Source organism: Phalacrocorax carbo, chromosome 1, assembly GCF_963921805.1.
Source record: "Phalacrocorax carbo chromosome 1, bPhaCar2.1, whole genome shotgun sequence".
NCBI lineage: Eukaryota > Metazoa > Chordata > Aves > Suliformes > Phalacrocoracidae > Phalacrocorax > Phalacrocorax carbo.
The window spans coordinates 216,025,737-216,046,773 of record NC_087513.1 but is presented as its reverse complement, the minus strand read 5'-3'; the positions used below and the strand labels follow the sequence as shown (position 1 = coordinate 216,046,773).

The 21,037-nt window shown below is 42.5% G+C and overlaps 1 protein-coding gene across 2 annotated transcripts in view; it reads left to right on the top strand.

Annotated features, from left to right (window-relative positions):
• FCHSD2 (FCH and double SH3 domains 2) overlaps positions 1–21,037 on the top strand; it is a 167,480-nt gene that overhangs the window by 115,834 nt on the left and 30,609 nt on the right. The window contains exons 9-11 of one of the 2 annotated variants that reach the window (XM_064441554.1): positions 4,091–4,213; positions 8,131–8,226; positions 20,063–20,179. In XM_064441554.1, the coding sequence (XP_064297624.1) occupies positions 4,091–4,213; positions 8,131–8,226; positions 20,063–20,179 (336 nt within the window). The remainder of the gene's footprint in view (positions 1–4,090; positions 4,214–8,130; positions 8,227–20,062; positions 20,180–21,037) is intronic. The other variant, XM_064441555.1, reaches the window with a different exon arrangement.

The following is a 21,037-nucleotide window of genomic DNA, read 5'->3' as shown; positions in this document are numbered from 1 at the left end:
TGTCAGCCCTGTTCAGCCGTTATCTGCTGAAGCGTGGACTCAGGTGGGGAATTTTTCACCTTTAATACGACAATTACGATGTAAAGAAATAATTTCTTAAAGAACATCGACTTTTTTCTGTCCTTGGAAATAGTAATTCTGTGGTACTTAACTTCGTATTATCTTAGTTCTGATCCCAGATTTAAAAAAACAAAAACCAACAAGAAACCTTGATTTCCTTTTGAGGTTGGAAAACGACAGGTTTTCAGTCTGATGGTAATACAGTAAGTGATTTCGTAATCTTTCGAGATTCAGAAAGAGAACAAAAGCTATTGTACTGAAATAATGTGTGTTGGGGTTTAGGGGGTTTTTTCCAGTTTCCTCTTCAGGTTGTGTGATCAGAAATTTTGAAAAGACTTTTTATTTCAAACCTAAATTGTCATGTTCAGTGCTTTGGGTCAGAGTTTTTGTAAGTAAATGAGATTCAGATTAGGTATTATAAAAATCCCACATGAATGCTAATTTCTATCGTATAGTTCAGCAAGTCAAATCTTTTGTTTTAATATTAACATATCCAGCTTGATATAATAATTACCACTTTATCGAATGAATAAGATACATTATCACTGAAAGCCATTTGTAACCAACGAGCTCTCTAATCCTGTTATTGATGGGACTGTCACTTTTTCTGTGCAACGATGAGTTTTTTAGCATGTGTTGGAGCTGCGCGCGTAGCCGTGGGTTTACTTGGCTGACAAACGTGCCTGTGTTGTATTGCGGTGAGTTTCATAACTTCAGTTCTGGCAGCTCTCATCCGTATTTAAGAACTTCATCGTATTGAAACCGCTTTTAATTAATGAAAGGAGAAGGGCTGTAATGCACTTTTCACATGCTGACAGATTTGTATGCTTCCTAATGTTTCGCCACGCTTTACTTTGATGTTCTTTCCTCTATATCTCTCTTAGATATCTCTACATCGCATCGGGGGGGCATATTCTGGCATTTTAGCACAAACCTTGAGTGCTGTGGACGTTGCATGAAGAGCAGGGAAATAATGACATTACTATTTAAATAGCTTTTTATAGTCCTAGAACTACAGAATACAGCTGTAGATTAATTAATTCCTAATGGTGAATAGTAGTAAATAGGTAATAGTTGCAGAGAATAAACACGTGTTGAGATAGGTTTCGTCTCACTCAGCTTTATATGACCACCGTATAGACATGTTATATCTAAGTTAATTGTCCGGGCGCTATTTATGGTCAGCGAAGGGGAAGAGGCACGTAGCATGCTGCATTTCATCTGACCTATTTTAGCCATCTATCTTAGAGGGAGATGAATCGCACCGCAGAAGTACCAACTTCTCTCCGTTGACTCTAAAAAGGGCCTAGAGTGACACTCCAACGTAGATGCCTGCACTGTAGAAGTCTTAAGTTAAACGACATGAACCCCTCCTGCTGGGTTTAACATAAAAAGAACATATGGGCTTGATACGAAGGCAGGGGGAGCCAGCTCTGAAATACTCATTTATGGCATGCTGGAATGAAAAAAATCACAGCTGCTTTGCAAACTGAGCATTTGTAATTGCTTCGCCGAGTTTAAACTATTTATTTACATTTTTTAGCAGAGTTGCGCTCCAGCCCGGTGTTTGATCTGAAAAGCTTTAGGAAGAGAGTCATAGAGTCATTAAGGTTGGAAAAGACCCCTGTGCTCCATCATAAAAATCCACAAGTTCCGTTTTGGGGGAGTTTCAGGATTGTCATAGTCGTGCAGGAGTTCTCCTGAGAGCACAACCAAGTCTCGGCAATTTTATACATCCTTTGTATGCTCTGAAAGTGCAAGACAGACCTGCTATTGGGACCGTGCGTCTCTGATGTGAAAACAGATGCCTTTGAAATGGGATGCTGACTTTGGCGCTCATATCGCTATGGTGCTGAGGGCTCACCCCTTTAGCGTTACAAAAGCACACAAGGTGTTAAAATCCTCCTGCTAACCTAGGACTATGCCTCATGACACGTGCACTGCAAGATGAATTCCAGTAAAGCTGTGCCTACACCGAGAAGGACAAGAACTGAAGCTGCGCACGTGTGTCCCTGTAGGTTTTTATGGATTTGTGCTTAGGAATTTCCTGACATCTTTGTCAAATGAACATCCCAGCCATAAGCTCATATTATTTAATTATTTTAATAAGAATTTTTTTAAAAATGATGCTTAACAGCATCATTTTCTCTTCTCCCTAGTAACAAGCGATAGGACGAGAGGAAACGGCCGCAAGCTGCGCCAGGGGAAGTTTAGGTTGGATATTAGGAAAAACTTCTTCACCAAAAGGGTTGTCAAACATTGGAACAGGCTGCCCAGGGAGGTGGTTGAGTCTCCATCCCTGGGGGTATTTAAAAGAAGGGCGGACATGGTGCTTGAGGATATGGTTTAGTGGTGGACTTGGCAGTGATGGGTTAGTGGTTGGACTCGATGATCTTAAGGGTCCTTTCCAACCTTAACAGCGTATTTGGCAGAGCAGACATCACTTGTAACAGCCTGGAGGAGTCAACCTGTAGCTCTTTCCCAGCTGTACAGTCCGTCTTCCTTCGCTTAACAGCCTGGACTGAACCCCTTAACCCTCTACGTGGCTGGGGGGGGGCCTTGCGTAGCTGCCCTGGCTGCCGACCCCTCGAGAGCGGCCTTTGGTGCGGGGAGCTGGTGGCATGGCTGAGTGAGCGGCTGCATTGTGGTGGCTTGAAAGCGATTCCCATGTTTGCTGCTGGTTTGGCGTGGCGGCCTATCTGTTTTCTGATGGCCCTAGTTCTTGCGCTAACAGCTTTGAGGCAGGTTTAATGCCTAAGGTGGGTGGAGGATGAAGAAAACAGTTTAGTACAAAGTGGATTTTGGATATAAAATTTTAGATGTGAGAATTCCAGTTGCTTAATTTGATTATTTTCCTCAAAGCCTCCTTCACTTAGGATGGCTCTATTTAAGGTTTCCATCTGGGGGTTGCCGTAGCTGTGTCCTCATGGTTGGTGAAAATTCTTTGCACACAGAAGATCTCTTCTGCTGCTTGTCGTCGATTCTGAGTGATTTGTCTCTGCTTTACATGGGTCTGTTAGCCTCGTCTTAAGTGTTGGGCCTGATTTGGCTGGAGCAGAAACTATTTCTTAAGGCTTGCACACTTTCACATTCCCCCCCCGCCCCCGACTTTTCAAAATTATTTAAATAATCAAATGCAATTTTATATAGAAATGCATTCTTGAAGCTGTTGGAATCTGGTATACACGATTTCAATGAATGTACTATTTAAATGGATACCTGTGAAATTAGGTATCTTTAAATATATATATTTATAAATATGTCTTTATAAATATATATTTAGATATATGTAATGCATACTTAAATATATCCAGGGTCGAATAATTAAATGAAATTGTCAGTCACTTGCAAAGTGGTACACACTTAATACAGAACTCGCGTTAAACCTCCGTGCACCCTAGGCCACGGGATGTGATTTTACGGCTCTGGTTACAACAGGGCTTTTGAGCTTGAACTTTGATGTCATCCTCTCGTAACCGCTAAGTTTGTGATACGTTTTTGTTACGTATTTGGTATTTCTGTGCGCAGAAGAGGTACGTTGTGCTTATGCGAAATGGCAGCTTTAATAAGCCAGTAGGTGTGTGTCTGGAGCACGGTAACGTCATTGGGAGTGCGGTACCGTGGCTTGAAGAGAGCCACGGCGGGTCGACGGCCCGTATCCTTGAAGTTAGCAGGTCCCTTTCTTGACATAAATGACATCTCCCCGAGCGCATTCACGTATCCAACCCTGACCTCACTGTTCTGCTATGGCCGTATTACACAACTGGATGGAAATCATTTAATAGAACGTGCTATTGTTACGGTGCTCTGTGGTGCCATCTAATGGAGGTAACGCCCTGCCGTTCCTCCTCCGCAGAAACGAACGATGTCCACCTGTCGCTAGCCAGGCTAAGAATTGCGCGTGTTAAAAGAAATTATAGAGCGTCTTAAAAACCTGACCGTGAATTTTAATAAATGATATAGGTACAAAAGTAGACATTGCTTTTCTTAATTTCTTTCTTAATTTTCTCAAATTCTTTCCCTCGTATAGGCTCTTGATGGAAATGTATATGATCACCTTAAGGATTATTTAATGGCTTTCAGCAGGACTGAACTAGAGACATGCCAAGCTGTACAAAACACATTCCAGTTTTTACTGGAGACTTCCAGCAGGGTAAGTTTTTACCGAACGATCCTTTGTAACTGAACACCTACAGCATATATAAGTTCCCAGGCTCAAGATTTGCTTCCAAAATAATGACAAAACTGAATGGTTATTATTTTTGGTTACTCCTCAGTGGTATTAAGTTAAAAGAAACTAGACAGTTTTCTTGGGGAGAATTTTCCCTGTCGCCGCCCAGATGGCATTCTCCTGAGTGCATTTCCACAGCCCAGGATCTTTAGAGAACGGCAATCGAGAGATGCTGTTACGCTCACTCGGCATGTTTGGAAAGAGAAATTGCAGCTGAGCTCTGCGCTGGGTAATCCGGAACCGCATTAGTCATCCATCACAGTAAAGCCCTGTGAAACTGTTTGGATCATTTCTTAATAATTGACTGTCAACTTTAAAAAGAAAATATTATGGCATTTTCTGCTTTGAATTAAGGATGGCAAATAGAGAAAACAGATTAGAGTTTTGTCATAGACGTGGTTTGTTTGCTCTGTCGAGCAGCCAGAGTCAGGAATACGTGATTGCTTCCAGGATAATTTTGATAATTAAATAATTGATCTGCAAAAATAATTGCCATTGAGCTCAAACGAGCTGCTTTGGTGCAGCCATAATATTCCTTTGTACATGTACCTTAACCACCCGCATGGAAACAGCTCATTTGTGCAAGGACGTATGTAGAAGCAACATTATTTAAGACGTTCCTTAGTCACCTGCAAGCATGCTAACTCACACCTGACGAGATGTAGAGGGGGTGGATTAAAAATTGGCTTTGCTCTAGCTTGTCTTTGAATTTACTTGGCAGCAACTGTAAAGATAATGAAAATAGCATTTTATCTTGTGTTGGAAAAGAACTTCCGATAATTTACCGTGGTGGATGTCTTTCAGGTCAGCTTAAACTATCTCCCCCAAGAATGCTGATTTGGAATCTTTTAAGTAAATATGCTTATATAGAATGTCTACATATTCATGATTAATTTCTCCATATTGTATTCAGTGCGTTGCGATGAGAATATCTGGAGCGTTGCCTGTCTGGGACTTTCACCTAACTAAACTGTCGTTCCCAGACAGCTCGTTTGCGTAGGGGTACCTTCGTCGTACGTTTGCGTGCGCTGAGCTTGTGATGGCTTGTGTTTGCAAGCCTCTGTGTGGCCAGAAGCCTGCGGGTCTGGCTTATTTTATACAGTAACGTCATGCTGTATGTTTGAGGAAAATAGTTCTGTTTCTGCTTTACTAAGTTAGTACAATGCCTGGAGACCGAACAAAAATGTAAATACAGCTGTCAGGTCTGAACAGGATTTTTACAACTGGTTTGTAGCTCGTCAGCACCAATTTTCTTGCAGTTCAAGAATGCAGGGAAGAAAAATTTGTATTACGTTACTACTGAAAACGTGTGTCTGGCTCTAAACCACGTTAATCGGTGGCTTATTCCATGGATGTGGGCTTTGCTCGTCCTTTCTTTGGAACTTTAAGTATTTTGTGTAGGTCCACGTTGCAGGAATCAGCTCAAAAAGGAGAGGGGAAACCAGAGTAGAAACTCTACCTCAAAAGCTATGCATGTGTTTTAAAAGCAGGTGGAGTGTTAAACATGTACAAATTTGTTAGCAATTTGGTAATTTGAATAAAAAACAGCTTGCTAGCGAAGCAAAGATTTAAATATTTACTGTGCGTTATTAATGCTTCACCTGTTCTTTGCTAGTTTTCAGTGCAAAATCACAAGCTTGCCAAGCTACGTTTAGAAAAGACACATTATATCACTGGCAGAAATGGTTGCATTTTTTCCATCTCAACTATATTTCTGTTTACAGGGTGGAATTAAAAGATATTTGCTTTAGAACGAGCCGGGTTGCTTCCCAGAAGTGCCTGCTTACCTCTTGGATGTCAGAGAGCCAGAGGCGGCTGCTTCGGCTGGGCAGGGCTGTGCTGTAGTCAGCTGGTTAGGAGATCGGCAGTCACCTAATGCTAGCGCAGGTGGAGGAAAACATCTCAAAAACCAAGTTTTCTGTATGAAATGAAGGGTTTTCACAGTTTATCGTGGCATCGTTTGGTGCAGCTTTGGAGGTTTTATTACTTGTAGGTTGGGCTGATCCATGTCGTGCCTCTGGCATGTCGAGGAAATATTCCCCTCTGACACTGAGCATATGAAGGTGGAATTTAACTTACTTTTTGCTTGAATGGTCTTATTTGAGGCTGCTACTTCTTGCACTTCTCTTTTGGAAAAAAAAACTGATTTTCTTTGGAACTTTTTCTGAAATTCCATTTGCTGTTTTGAATAACATTTCTGTGATATTTCTGGTAAGAAGCTGCATCAGCCTGGGGCAAATAATGTCATTTATGCTCGTCTCTGACTAACACTTCTTTCTGCACATGGTACATATTTAACATTTGAAGTCTATTTAACATGTTAGTTAACATGGGGATGGGGCCAGACTCTTTCCTGTGGTGCCCAACGCCAGGCCAAGGGGCAACGGGCACAAGCTGGAACACGGGAAGCTCCACCTGAACATGAGGAGAAACCCCTTTGCTGTGCGGGTGCCAGAGCAGGGGCACAGGCTGCCCAGAGAGGCTGTGGGGTCCCTTCCCTGGAGACATTCACCCCCCGCCTGGACGCGGCCCTGTGCCCCTGCTCTGGGGGTGCCTGCTCCAGCAGGGGTGGGACGGGGTGAGCTCCAGAGGGCCCTCCCACCCCCCACCAGCCTGGGAGTCTGGGATTCTGTACCTAAAGGACTATGTGAAGACCAGATCTGTTTAACGTAAATGATCTCGATGCCATGGTCAGTCCTGAGCATCGTCTGAAGCTGCAGATGATTCCTCCTTTAGTATTTCCCAATTTTCTATTTATGGGAATTCCTAACGCAGACTCCCTGTATGCCTTCTCTGTGTGTTTTCTACGCATTTCAATGTGTTTACATTCAACTGCTGAAATCGGTGCAGTAATTATGTACTTTACTGTTTTAAATGAGTGCATTATTGGCCCTGGAGGACTATTTACTTTCTTTAACTGGAGATTAATTTTTTATAGTTTGGTATATCGGTAACGCAAGCATCAACATTTTGATGCGTTAGAGACCGTGTTGTATTTACCATTGTACGTGCAGATTAACCAGAATTCTCGGTCAATACAATGCTGCTGCTCTTTCTGGAGAAATACCGGCTTTATTATACACTTCTGTACATTTCAGACCCCAGTTTGGTGGTAGATATTTATAATTTCGTGCTGCTGTTTATGCATTTTCATCAATTGAAGCAGTGAATACTCTCTAGAGTTCTTCACCCAGTGATACTATTTTCTCATATTGCAATCACTGGGTTTTATTTTATAAATATGTGTAAATTGTGACATAAGAGGTTTGTTTAGGGATACGTGTCACGCTATCTGAAATGTGTCATTAAACAAATTTAGTAGCTGAATTAGTTTTGGTTTAGGAAAATGCAAGCTATGTGAGTTTTCTCTGGAAGCAATTTAATATAAAGAGACGAATTTTGCAACTGATTTTGTATGCATTATTCCAAATAGTCTTTTCAGCTCCCACAGCTAATAATTTGTGTACAAATGAGACATTTCAGCTTAAGAAAGAGCTGCGTGCAAGAAATCATCCACAAGAGGAGAGGAAAATAGGAGCGAAACCGCATACTGTATAGCTGATGGTTGACTTTCCCCCCCTATTTTACCTTTGTGGGATTTTTTTGTTGGTTAACGGCAGGTATTTTTTAGGTCTCTGTTGTTCAGCGCATGTCCTGCCCGTCACTCAGAATAACTGTGGGTAGGACTGCCCGGAACCAGGCCTTGTATTTCCGTTTGTTGCATGCAGGGTTCTGCTGCAGATTTGATCTCTGCTTGAAACACTGTGCTGATTTTAGTAGATAGCGTGGATTTAAGTTTACAAAATAACGGCTCTAAATGGCATTTGTTATCTTCTCAGGTGGTGCGGGATTACAATCTACAGCTGTTTTTACAGGAGAACTCTGTGTTTCACAAACCGCAGCCTTTCCAGTTCCAACCGAGTGACAGTGACACTGTAAGAACCCTGCTGAATTCCTTGATTTATTTGTTCTCGCTCTATTTTTAAGAATGTTGTTCTAAATGGGTAAAAGAATCGCGCTCACTGGTATCCCAGGCTGGTTTAACCTCATGCTATATTTTTGGAAAAGAAAGGGAGAGCGGCCTGATTCTACCAGCTCCGCTGGCAGTAGGTGGGTAATCGTAACAAAAGCATCAAACAGGCTCAACGCCACCCGCAGAAGAGCTGGATCTGTTTTATTTCCAGACTGTGACTAGCAGTCCTTGGGTTTCTCTGCTTTCAGCATAATTTTTACTACATTTTATTAGCTTTTTATCATGCTGGTGAGGTTCTTTATAACTTTCGGTAATACTGGGTTACAGCATGTCTGATGCTCTGCCAAATAAAGTGTCCATGTACCCCTAAATCACTCAAGGAGTACCTATAGACACATACAAGAAGTTACTGCTTTAGAAGGAATACTGTTAAATCAGTGCCTTCCAAAATAATCTTGGAAAATACTACTTTTGTGCGTACGTTGCTTCCAAAGCCATCATTAATGACACTAAAACTGAGCAGGTAATAGTATGTAAATACATTCCCAAACAGCACGTTTATTAAAGTGGGTTGTTGATGTCCCGGCAACATTGCTAACATTATTTTAAGAAATACCTGTTCAAAAGAAGTCTAGAGCCTTAAAAAAGTTGATCTGTGTGGCTTTTTATGACTTGCATTCATTAGTAAACTGACTTGGGCAGAAATGTCTTGCTCTCTCCAGTTCCGGTGGCTAAATTCAAGAACCCTTGTAGCAGATACGTACAGGTGATTTTCCAGCCGTACTAACATCAATAACCCAGTTCCCTTTGTCTTTCCATTTTAACAGCCTGTGATTTTGATTTTTCTTCCAGCTCCTTTGTATAGAGCCACTTATTTCCGTGAACTTTTCGGTTGCCCTTAATACAGTGAGCAGAATCTTTCTAACTGTCTTTGCCCTGCCTTTCTAACCTTTGCTGCTGTGTGTTTTCATCCTTGTGCAATCTCTGCATCTAGAGTTTTAATGCAGTTCAGCTGGTGGATATTGAGCCCTCACCTGTCAGTGCTATGAGAATGACTATAGCAGAGGTATATGGTAGTATTTATGATCAGCCTTTGGCGTTCGTGTTGTGCTCAGGATGCTGAATTCACGCTCACGCAGAGGTGGCAACAGAATGCGTAAGATACATATAAAATAATAATAATTATTATTATTATTATAATAAAAGCTTTTTCCACAATGAGATTTAAGGTAAGGAAGGAAGAAGCAATTCAGCTGTGTTATTTGTGGGGATCGGCTTCACGCTTATCTTTTGCACTTGCACAACATTAGTAATTGATATTCTGATCTTTTGGGGCCATGAATTAAAATTTCACAGCTCAAGATAGCGCTGTGTGTAATTGGTTACTTCACTAATGTGAGTGGGGAAGCTCGTGTAACACCCGGAGGCTATTAGTGTGCGCTGCTGAAATGCGGCCCCATTACTAATTTAATTTTGTTCTTTTTTCCAGAGGGCTATCCCCATGTAAAGTAGAACTGTAATTCGCTCTTATTAAACTCCTCAGCATTAAGAATTACATGATTCTCTGACATGGCACTTGTGCGGTCTGGCAGTGTACGTGTGCGCTGCTTGTACTGCTTGACTTCAGGAGCTTTTTAGAAGGCAGTGAATGGGTGGTTCACGTCTACAGCTGTCTCGGTGCCTCAGAGGCAGTGACTTCTTTACTCGGCTAACCCACCTGGGCTGCAGAACGACTGCATTTCTTCATCGCACGGCATTTTTTGAGCTTCTAGCTGCTTGTGCTGTAACTGGTTTTCACAAGATGAATGAATTATGCAGGTTTCTTTATGATCCATAGAATTACGCTCAGCTAACAGGACCCTACCTGGGCAATTGCAGGTTACACATTCACCGTTGTCAGTCAATAAATACAAGAGAATGAGGGCTTTTGCTCAGGGTCTTGAATTTATCAGAAATCATATGTTTTCTAATTAATCGAACAACATTTAATTGAAGAGCAATTATCAAGCATTCTTTTGCCACGTATTCTCTTTGTAGATGGTCGGCAGAGATTATCAGTTGGCTTTTAGTTTTTATGGGTTATGCATGATAATTTTCACACCAAAGACTAACACTGAGAGAAACATAAGTGGAGTGATTAATGCATGTAATCAAATTTAATATTAACCTTTTCCAAGAGCAAGTTATAGCCTCTCTTCAGGCTAAATACCTGATACACACGGTGACTGGGGTCAAAGTTTGGAGCATTTCAATAATACTGGCATGAAATTGTGAATATTGTAGGGAAGAAAAATCTTATAAACAATATGGATGTGGAACTCGGCTATAGGAAAAGCTCTGAATGCTTTTATAAAGTCTAGTTTTACACGGTCCGTCTCACAATTTCGTTTTATGAGGGGAGAGCTGTTGCCAAAGAATAGCTTAGAATGGACTGCCATGCGATCCTTGAGTCAGGTACAAAACCCGCGGCTCAATTCGCTTTCAAAATACTCTCAACGTGCTCAGTCAGAGCCTCCAAAAGAGACTGTTCCTAAGAGGGGTAGGAGTGACGTGGTTCTCCGTCAACTTTCAGGGTTTTTGTTTCCCCAACATCACACTAACACTGGCTGAGACGAAGACCCCTGAGTGTCCACGAAGAGAAGCCCACTGCAAAATACATCAATCAACTATTTTCCATTATCTAGAAAAAATTGGTTTGAGCTTAACTTTATACATTTGTTCATCTTACTAAATTATTTAGATTGTTCCAGTTTCTCAGTTAATTTGGACTGACATAAACGTATTTTTTTAAAAAAAAAGGTTTTTAAATTAAAAAAAAAAATCCTTCAAGGAAATAGTTTGTTTTAAAAGTTTTCCGTAAGAAATTATTGATAAATTCCAGCCAGCTTTAACCCTTTCAATGAATGATTTGGCAAAATAGGTTGGGCCTTTGCGACCAGCAAGGTGGAAAAAATAAGAGAGTCTTTTGAAATACCTTTAGCCTCACAAGAAAAACCAGTCAGGACCCGCTGACCTTACGCGGAGGCTGCTGCTGTATTCAGTGTAGTGACAGTTTAATCATCAAACATCCTCCCCCGAGGCGAGTGATATTTATTAAATCCGCAGAAATCTATCGCGCTGAAAACATACCGTCCCCGTGCTCCACAGATAAGCCCGAGCCACAAGAACAGGGCAAAATATAACGGAAATTACCCAGCTTTTCTCTGTTTCCTGTTTGGAAAAGATTCTTTTTCCTTGAACCGTCTGTTATCAGGTGAGAAAATGAGCCAGGCGACAACAAGCGCAGCCACAGTGTGGGAGGATAATGGCAGCAAAAAGCTGACACTAAACTTTTGAGGTCTTTTTCCTGTTTTTTTATCTCCACGTTGCCTGTGACTGTGGCTTTCCCTGGACATTTCTGCTGCTGTCGTTGTCTTTGAGCACGCAAGGGAAAAACGTAGCCAAATCTTACTGTATGACAGCTGATCGACGTGAACAGAAGGCTTTTTTCTCACTGTAATTTGCAGAAAAACAACATCTCAGTGAGATCCCAGAATCCCAGAATGCCAGGCTGGAAGGGACCTCAGGGATCATCTAGTCCAACCTTTCTAGGAAGAGCCCAGCCTAGACAAGACGGCCCAGCACCCTGTCCAGGCGGCTCTTGAAGGTGCCCAACGTGGCCGAGGGAACCCCTTCCCTGGGGAGATTATTCCAGTGGTGACTGGCCTCACTGTGATCAGTGGAGAGTTTTGGGGTTTCACCCCTCGTTACTGGGATGTACAAGTTTTATGGATAGGTTGTGAGAATAAGGATGAATTTCAGTTCACTATCATACACGGAGGAATATCTGGCATTTCTGAGCAGCCTGTATTAAGCTGTTTCAGTTATACAAGCTACACTTACAGAAGGACCTCGCTCTTGCTTGCTCAAGGTGTGTTTTTGCAGCTCTGCAAGCGCTCAGGGGTCTGAAAGTAGGTAGATATTACCAATGGGAATGAGGACTCAGACTCATTTTAGCAGGTTTCTGTGCATGCATGTGGAGGCAGAGGGATTTACACATTTCAGCATTTACTACTGAGTTTACTTAAATATTTAAAATATACTTAAAACCTTTTCAGGATTGAATACGTTTAAATATTTTAAAGTTCCTTAGTTTTCTAAATAATGTTATATTCTATTTTTATAATGATTGAACAGAAATATTTGGTGTTCGATATAAATGTTTAAATACAAAAAAGTTCATTAAGTGTAAACTGTTAGTAAAAAATAACCCCTCATGTAACTAAGCCCAAACTAACAAGTCCAGAGAATTCACTACTTTTTCTGTATTTAGTCTGAGCTTTAACACCGAGAATGAGTAAAGTGTTTGTTTTTAAACAGAACTTTTCTGAAGCTAAATAGACCAAAAAAGTTATAATTGAATTTTATCAAAGTATAAAAGTTATGATTGAATTTTATCAGAGTATAAAGTATTAGGTATTAGGAGTTACTGCTGAGGAGAAAAGCAGCCGTCAGACAAGGGCACCTTCAGCGGATGCAAGCGGGAGCCTGGCAAAGCTGTAAATTCCCTGTATAACTTGATGTATCTTGTGTGTGGCCGACATGGCTACAACCGATTTCACTCAATTCCTCCCCACCTCAGTCGTGGTTAAAATCAGGTCTGAGATAGAATGCTTATATTTGAAGTTGATATTGAAGATTTAATTTGAAGAAAAGGGAAAGTCCACACCCTGGAGTTACTGGCTGTCTTATCTTGGGCTGACTTTTAGCATCATTTCTGATTACTCTAAGTGTAATGAGCTGAAATTGGCCCACTACCTAATGGATTTGATTTTAATTTCGAGAGCGTGCTGTTAGCATTCTTTTTTTACAGTCAGGAAACGCTGCCTAAGCAAAGCTCTGAATAATGTCTAACAGTGAGGCTAGAGAGCAGAAGCAGTGCTTGAGGGAAGTGGACTCTTAAGAAGTAGTTCTTTGTTTATATTGCATTGAAAAATACCTATAAAATTGTCAAATACCTAAAAAATTGTCTGTGTCAAAGTTGATTCAAAAGGGTACTCTTTTTTTTCCTTTGGTTACCCAATAAGGGCGTTTTTTCTGTTTCTGGTTACAGAATGTAGAGATTTTTTTTGAAAAGTTGGATGCGAATGCAGCTGCGGTGACAGCTGAGGCGAATGGGAGTAATTGTGAGGGTGAGAATGGAACTACACTAATAAAAATATACCGCACTCTAATTTAAAAATTCATTTCAGTGAGATTAAAAACATTTAAAAATAAGGTTAAAATTTAAAAATATATATATATATTTGTGGCTTTTAATCTCTGCTATATAGCAAAAGTGCTTAATACAACAACATCAGGCCCTGGGAACAACAGAGCTGTATTAGTCACTGACATCTAACAAAACCCAGTACTGTTAATATTCTAGTCTTAAAAAAAAAAAAAACCAAACACAAAACAAACCCAAACCAGAGCTACAACCTTTACATTAACCTTGTTCTAACATGGTTGTCATCAGCTGCTGCAACAATCCGTGTGCACAGTGTGCTTCAAAGGAGCTTTCTAGCCAATGGTCACTTGTAGGTTAGTTGTGAGCCCCCAAAATACCGATCGAACCAGAATTCAAAAATAAACAACTCCCTAAAAACCAACGGGATAAAGTGTTTCATCCATACGGCTGTACAGCTCTTCCTTTCATGGGCTCTTCAGTAAGGTGGGTTTCAGTTACACCAGACGTCAGACAATAGCTTCAAAATTGTCATAGAATCATAGAATCGTTAAGGTTGGAAAGGACCGTTAAGATCATCGAGTCCAACCGCTAACCTATCACTGCCAAGCCCACCACTCAACCGCATCCTCAAGCACCACGTCTGCCCTTCTTTTAAATACCCCCAGGGACGGTGACTCCCCCACCTCTCTGGGCAGCCTGTGCCAGGGCCTGACCGCTCTGGCAGGGAAGGCATTTTCCCTCACATCCAACCTAAACCTCCCCTGACGCAGCCTGAGGCCGTTCCCTCTCGCCCTGTCACTGGTGACTTGGGAGCAGAGACCAGCCCCCCCCTCACTCCAGCCCCTCTCAGGCAGCTGTAGAGAGCGAGAAGGGCTCCCCTCAGCCTCCTCTTCTCCAGGCTAAACCCCCCCAGCTCCCCCAGCCGCCCCCCAGCACACTTGTGCTCCAGACCCTGCCCCAGCCCCGCTGCCCTTCTCTGGACACGCTCCAGCCCCTCCAGGGCCTTCTTGTCCCGAGGGGCCCAAACCTGAGCCCAGCATTCGAGGTGGGGCCTCCCCAAGGCCGAGCACAGGGGCCCCATCCCTGCCCGGCCCCTGCTGGCCACACCAGTGCTGACACAAGCCCGGGGGCTGGTGGGATGGAAAAAGTTCACTATAGCAAATTTAGTAAAAAAAGTGTGATCATGGTAGGTCTGTTTTTCAGCCCAGATGATGTCAGCAAGTCCCAGGATCCCCTTTCTCCAGTCAGATATCCCGGAACCATCTTTCTTGTGATGGGTTTAAATGTAATTATTTTCTTTACTCCCTGCCTGGTGGGATGTTCCTCATCCTTCTGCACCCCCCAGCACTCACCAATGCCAGAAGAGATGATAATTTATTAGATTAAGAAGCAGAATGTGGTTATGTAACGGTCGGTTTGTTTTATGCTTTATCATACCATATGAACAGAGGTTTATGTAACTTATTAACAGTGGATGTAGGTCCTTTTTTATTCTTCTGAGTGGAAAAAGCCCTCTGTATGTGAGTAATCTATATTTTTAAAGACAGGGGGTGTCCTGTTTATAACGCTGAAAACTTACTGAAATGTAAATCAATCCTAGCTCCTCCTTGGCTAAACTAAAATTAAATCAGTTCTACAATAGTAGACTAAAACGAGCACCGAACTTGACTCACGATTTTCTGATCACTGCTGTGTTTAGCTATCAGCTGTGTGAAAAATGTCATGCATATCCCTCCCTCCTCCCCAGCGGTGCTGACCATAAAGTTGAGCTTGCTTTTCAACATTGGCATGGTGACCTCTTATTTTCACCCTTGGAAAGAAACGGCTGTGATTTTTAGGTGTGTTTTGTGCTGGTGGTTTGCATGCAGTGAATGTTTGCTGTGTTTTTCCTTTGTTGAAGCAAACTTTTTCAGTCTTCTGCTACAAAACTAAGGAGCTTTTAGGCTTGAGAGCCAATTTCTTTCCTGCTCTTAAAACTGTACGTGTGCCGTCTTGCATCCAGGTTTAACTGCATAAATAAGAGAATGCAAGCTGTGTGTTTGTCCCTGTCATAAGGCAGTTCTGCACCTGCAACAACATTTCGGACAAAAATGGAGCTGCGACATGTGTCTACAGACTAAATGCGTTTGTTAATTTAAGAAACAGCGTTGCTAGCCTCTAAGCTCTTTAGCTGGTTGGAGTCATCTAGTTCTTTCTGTTGGTTTACTGATTGAATTTTTAGCGCTAAACACTGCTTTCACTGTAACCCAAACCCTGAGAGAACAGCAGAATGTCCATCTATGTTTAGCTCAGGTTTTTTGGCTCTTCCTTCATTCCTGGGCCATGGTAAGTGGTTTTGGTTTCCCTCTTTTTTGGAAGAGGTTAAATTGAGTCATTGGATGTCTTGCCACCACCGAGTTCCAGTCTTGAAAACACTTAAGCAAGAGCTTAATTTAGTAAATCAGGTTAGGGCCAGACACTTCAGTTCCCCCACCATCTTCCCTACACTTCTGATTTTCATGTCTATAGCAGATAAATCTCTGGTTTAACTCCTTTCTTCATACCTATTGAAACGGCAGTGGGTTTTTTTTTTTTACTTGATCTACCCCTCTAGCCTGTCTTTACCTGAGGATACAGACTTCTCAAGTCATCCTTGATGTCCTCCTGAAGCATATACTCTTCCACACGAGTCAGCTTGGCACTGCTCCTCTGCTTGTAAGCTCCTTCACGGCCTTAAGTGCCAGCATCTCGCTCTTTTACAGGTGAGGTGAAGGCCGTCCCTGTGATTTCAGCTCCATTTATTCAGGAAGCATTCCAGGTCCTGATGGCTTTGAAACCTTCCTCCTTGCACTGTCTTCTCAGCCAAGGAATTCAGACTGTGTATTTCCGCTACTCTCCCTGGTTTCGTGCAGTTTAGGAGTCCCTGTTTTCAGCTTCTTCCCCAGGAGACTAAATTTTGCCGCTAGATCTGGTCTCCTGCTTTTGCCTGTGTTTTTGGTATCCACACAGACCACAGCTCCAGGTTTCTCCCCAACTCTTTTTATTACCTCATTTTCAGGTTGTTCAGTTTTAGACCTTTAAGCGAGGGTGAGGTCTGTGTGGATACAATACTGTTTTATGAATAACTAATATAACCGCTCTGATCCAATAGCAATTCATTTCTTTTTTAGTATGCCCTTAGGAGTAGCCACAAAGTTTGCATTCATTTTTCTGGTCAAGTGCTTTTGATAAATAGATTAAAAACCAAAACCACACTTGGAATAACGCAGAAAGTTATCAAGCGACTGAAAAGGAGTCTGTCTTCTTAATGAAAATGAGATGCTGAGTGGGAGCAAGACCAACGGGAACACTGAAAATTCGTTATGAGATGTGTTACAGGGGAGAGGCAGTGTTAAACCATTCTGCTCAGATTGGCAGTTGTTAAGACTCAGCTGGAAGCTGTGGAAGAAGCTGTACAAAAATGCTTACTCCAATAAGCCGGGGGAAAAACTGAGATCAAATGTTATCTTAAGGATCCGATGTGCCTAAATAAATCCATGTGTTTGTTCCCTTTACGTGTTGCAATGCCCTAGGGGAGTAGCTTAATGAAGGTCCTTAAAGGGATCAAACAGTAATGAGGAGATAAGACCGTATGAAGCCACCTCAGTAAAAACAGGCAAAAGCCAACTTAATATTTAAACTGAGGGGATGGATGAAGAGAGCTGCACCTCTCTGTTCTTTGCCTGGTAGGCAGCTTTGCCTTCCTGCCTGTTCAGGCCAGAGGTAACCATGTGCTTATAACGTGCCTCCTCCTCTTCCAGGCTGCTCTACGCCTCATCTAACAGTTCCTTCTACTTTGAAAATACCATTAACCCGGGCTTTGGGGCTCCGTCCCACTCCAGTGGGTGAACTTCATGGAAATGTTTGTTTCTGGCTTTGAGCTAAAATAACTTGACATCTTATACTGGCTTGTAAAAGCCTCTTGGGGTGGTGTTTTTTGGCCTCTGTGAGCAGCGCAGGGACGCTACCTCCCCTCCGCCCCTCTATCGGTGTATGCCTTAAGGCATTCCGTAGGCACAAGCTGAAGCACTGCAACTTCTTGCCAAGTTACAGCTTCTTGAAACAGAGGCAGAGTGTGGCCCGAAAGCCGCCTCAAGCATTAGATATATTTCAGAGCCCTGTGGTAGGAGTGTGTGTGTATGTGATGGGGTTGTCTTCCTTTCCCTCGCTTGCCTCTACCGTTGGAAGTCATCTCCTTCACAATCCCTTGAATCCGCTACCCCCAGGTCTCTTGTAATAGGAAGATGAATAAGAATAAAGGCCAGATTCAATTTTGTTGAAAAGGAGCTTAGCGGAACAAAATAACACTCTGAACCAATTTTTGCCTCATTTCAATTAAATCCTCTGATAGGAGGTTAGCACAAGTTACTCTTATTGCCTTTCCCACGCGGGCAGTGTAATCCAAAGGCATAAAAGTCTTGCTTTCAAAATCACTTTGGTTCGCTTCCCAGTGTCTCTTCATTTTACTCCAGCCTGTACCAAAAGCTGGTATTAAAATCATCTTCCTTCCTCGACACAAGTCGTACTGCTCTGCCTGCTGAGATACCCGATAACACCATCTCTTCTTGTGCATCAGCTGGAGGCTTCTCACCTAGCCTGAAATAATTCCTTGCCTTTCTGGTCTCTTACCCTTTTCCTGCTGGCTGACCTTGAATTTCTCCTTCCTAAACAACTTTTGCATACTTGTGGGATATTCTCTAGTTTCAAACTGCGCCCGATGGAGAAAAATCCTCGTCTTTTGTCGCAGAGCTGAGAGTCAGAGAGAGGAATTCATGGAGCGGTCGTTCCTTTCTGTGTGCATACACAGCCTCAGTTTGTTTTGAGCAGCGCTAAACATACTCTCTCTTCTTGAGTGATAATTCATAAGGGGATTTTTGCAGTTGATCTCAAAGGTTGTGCAAGATTTTATCAGCCCAAAGAGGACTTGTGATACAAAGGAGCGCAGGGTGGCCCTGGACGGCAGCAACTGTCTCGGCAGTGAGATGTGCATGAGTCGGCAAGTCATCCAGGAAGAGCTGTTGTTCGTGAGGATCCCCTTCAGAGATTCATTAACTTAAATTGGAGAAACCACTGCAATGTATGTTGAAAGAATCTATTCTGTTGTGCCAGGAGCACGCCCTGGGAAGGTGGGGTGAATATAATGTCTTCTCACAGCTAATTTTGCTGATTGGGAGAGTGTGAGACTGGCTCAGAAAAAAAAAATCACAGAATCCCAGACTGGCTGAGGTTGGGAGGGACCTCTGGAGATCATCTGGTCCAGAGCCGGTTGCTCAGGATCGTGCCCACACGGCTTTTGAATATCTCCAGGGATGGAGATTCCGCAACGTCCCTGGGCAACCTGTGCCCGCGCTCGGTCACCCTCACACGGAGAAGTGTTTCCTCATGTTCAGAGGGACCCTCCTGTGCCTCTGGTCCTGGCACTGGGCACCCCGCAGAGAGCCTGGCTCCATCCTCCTTCCCTTCACCTATTTTTTCCCCTATATTTATCCCCTATACATTGATGAGATCCCTCTGAGGCTTTTCTTCTTCAGGCTCAACAGTCCCAGCTCTCAGCCTCTCTTCACAGGAGAGATGCTCTGGCCTCTCCATCATCTTCGTGGCCCTTTGTTGGACTCTCTCCAACTTCATCGTTATTAAGTTACTTATCCTTACGCAGTTTAGGTGCAATATTTGTGTACACAATACCCACAAATACAGAAGGAATATCAGGAAACCTACTTCAGTGGGAAGATAGACACGGATTTTCTTTCTAAACACTGAGATATGTGTGCAAATGCAGAGTCGCTGTGTCAGTAACGGAAGTTGTAGAAAGATTGGGAGTGATTTCAGTTACCCCGTGCTGGGAAGTCTGTCTTCAGAGTTTCACATGGTACTGCTTTATCTGTGGAGAACAGAGAACTTCTTCGTCTTGCTTTAGTTGGCATTTCTTGAGCAGGAGAAATAATTTTTTTGGTTACTGGCACAGTAAAAGCAGGCATAAGATGAAACAATATCAAAAAAATGAGATTTGAAATTTGAGTTACTGCTTTGCAGACAATTTCTTTTTTGGACAGAAACAGCTGTGCTGTTGTAAAATATTTGACGGCATTGTGATTTGATCACAAATTACAAAGAATGAGCCTAAATGGCCAGTTGGCTCACGCTTAACCTTTCATCTCTGCTTCCTGTAGTGCATGTTTGTTTTAGAAATGAGGTGACTTCCTTGGCTAGTTATTCTTCATCTCTTTGATATAGTGTATGGGTGAAATAGTATTTCAGTTTTATTCATCGTCTTTCATCACAGTAGAACTGTGTCTGGTATTCAGCATCCCGCTGATTTTCCTGAGACAGTGAGTTGCAACTTCTTTTGAACTTTGCTTTGCTTCCGTAGCTGGCTTTCCATGACACGGTACCAGCACAAAGTTCATCCGGAAGAGCGTTGGGTTTGTTGACTCTTTCTTGTTTTGTATGAAATGAGATCCCGGGCTGATAAATGTAATATAAAGTTATCCTATAACTAAACATCATCGTATCTACAGAGGTAGCCCCGGGTCTGTGTGGTGACTCATTCTCTTGTTGTTTTCTGTTTCAGAGTCGACAACTGGAATCGGAAACTGGAACGACTGAAGAGCACAGCCTCAACAAGGAGGCTCGGAAATGGGCTACCCGAGTAGCCCGTGAGCACAAAAACATCATCCACAGCCAGCGGGTAGGTTAGGAAAACTTCCGTGTGCAGGTTTTATTTCTTGCAGCTCCCCACTCCATGAAAGAGGAGCTGCTACAAGCACCCAGGAGTTATTTTTGTCCTGTTACCTCTACGGGCAACCTGCCATTTTAATCTTACCATTTCATGACATGGTGTACTCAAGCTGCCAGAGCTCCTCAAACTTTTCATCAATAAGTTTTGTTATTCCCATATAAATCTGAAGTTACAGCTTTACTTGTCTGCAAATACCTTGCAGACCTACCTCTATCCTACACAGTGTCCTCTGTTCAAATTAAAGTTTCAGGGGTCCTCTTACCTCCGCTGTACCGTGTCTATATTACCTGTAGAAAAAAATGTATTCATCTGGATTTCAAAAGTCTTTCCAACACTAGGAAGATCCATGAGTACTGTGCACTTAATTCTAATGTGAAGACACAGAATTAAGTGTGTATTGATGAATTTATTTCTACATAATTGGCTCAACTTAGAAGAACCTAGGGCTGTATTTGGACGTCCTACTGGGCTTCAGGTAGCTGTATTCTGTGATGCAGGTGAGCCTGCCTAAGAGTAAGAATAAAGTCAGCCAGTAGAAACGCATCCCTTGGGTCCCCAGGTTCCTTAAACAACTATGGCAAGGCTCTCATGCTCGTGTTTGGAGAGAGCATTGGGACCCACGCTAACTTCTAGTGCTAACTTCTGCCTAAAAACATCCGTTTCACCTGCATAGGTCAAGCCTAACTTGCACAGACTACATTAAATTCAGTTAAAGACAATGTGTCTATACTACAAGATCTGTAATACTGTATAACATTCAATGAGCTTCAGCCCAGGATGTGGGGGACCTGGCTTCCAGTTCCACTT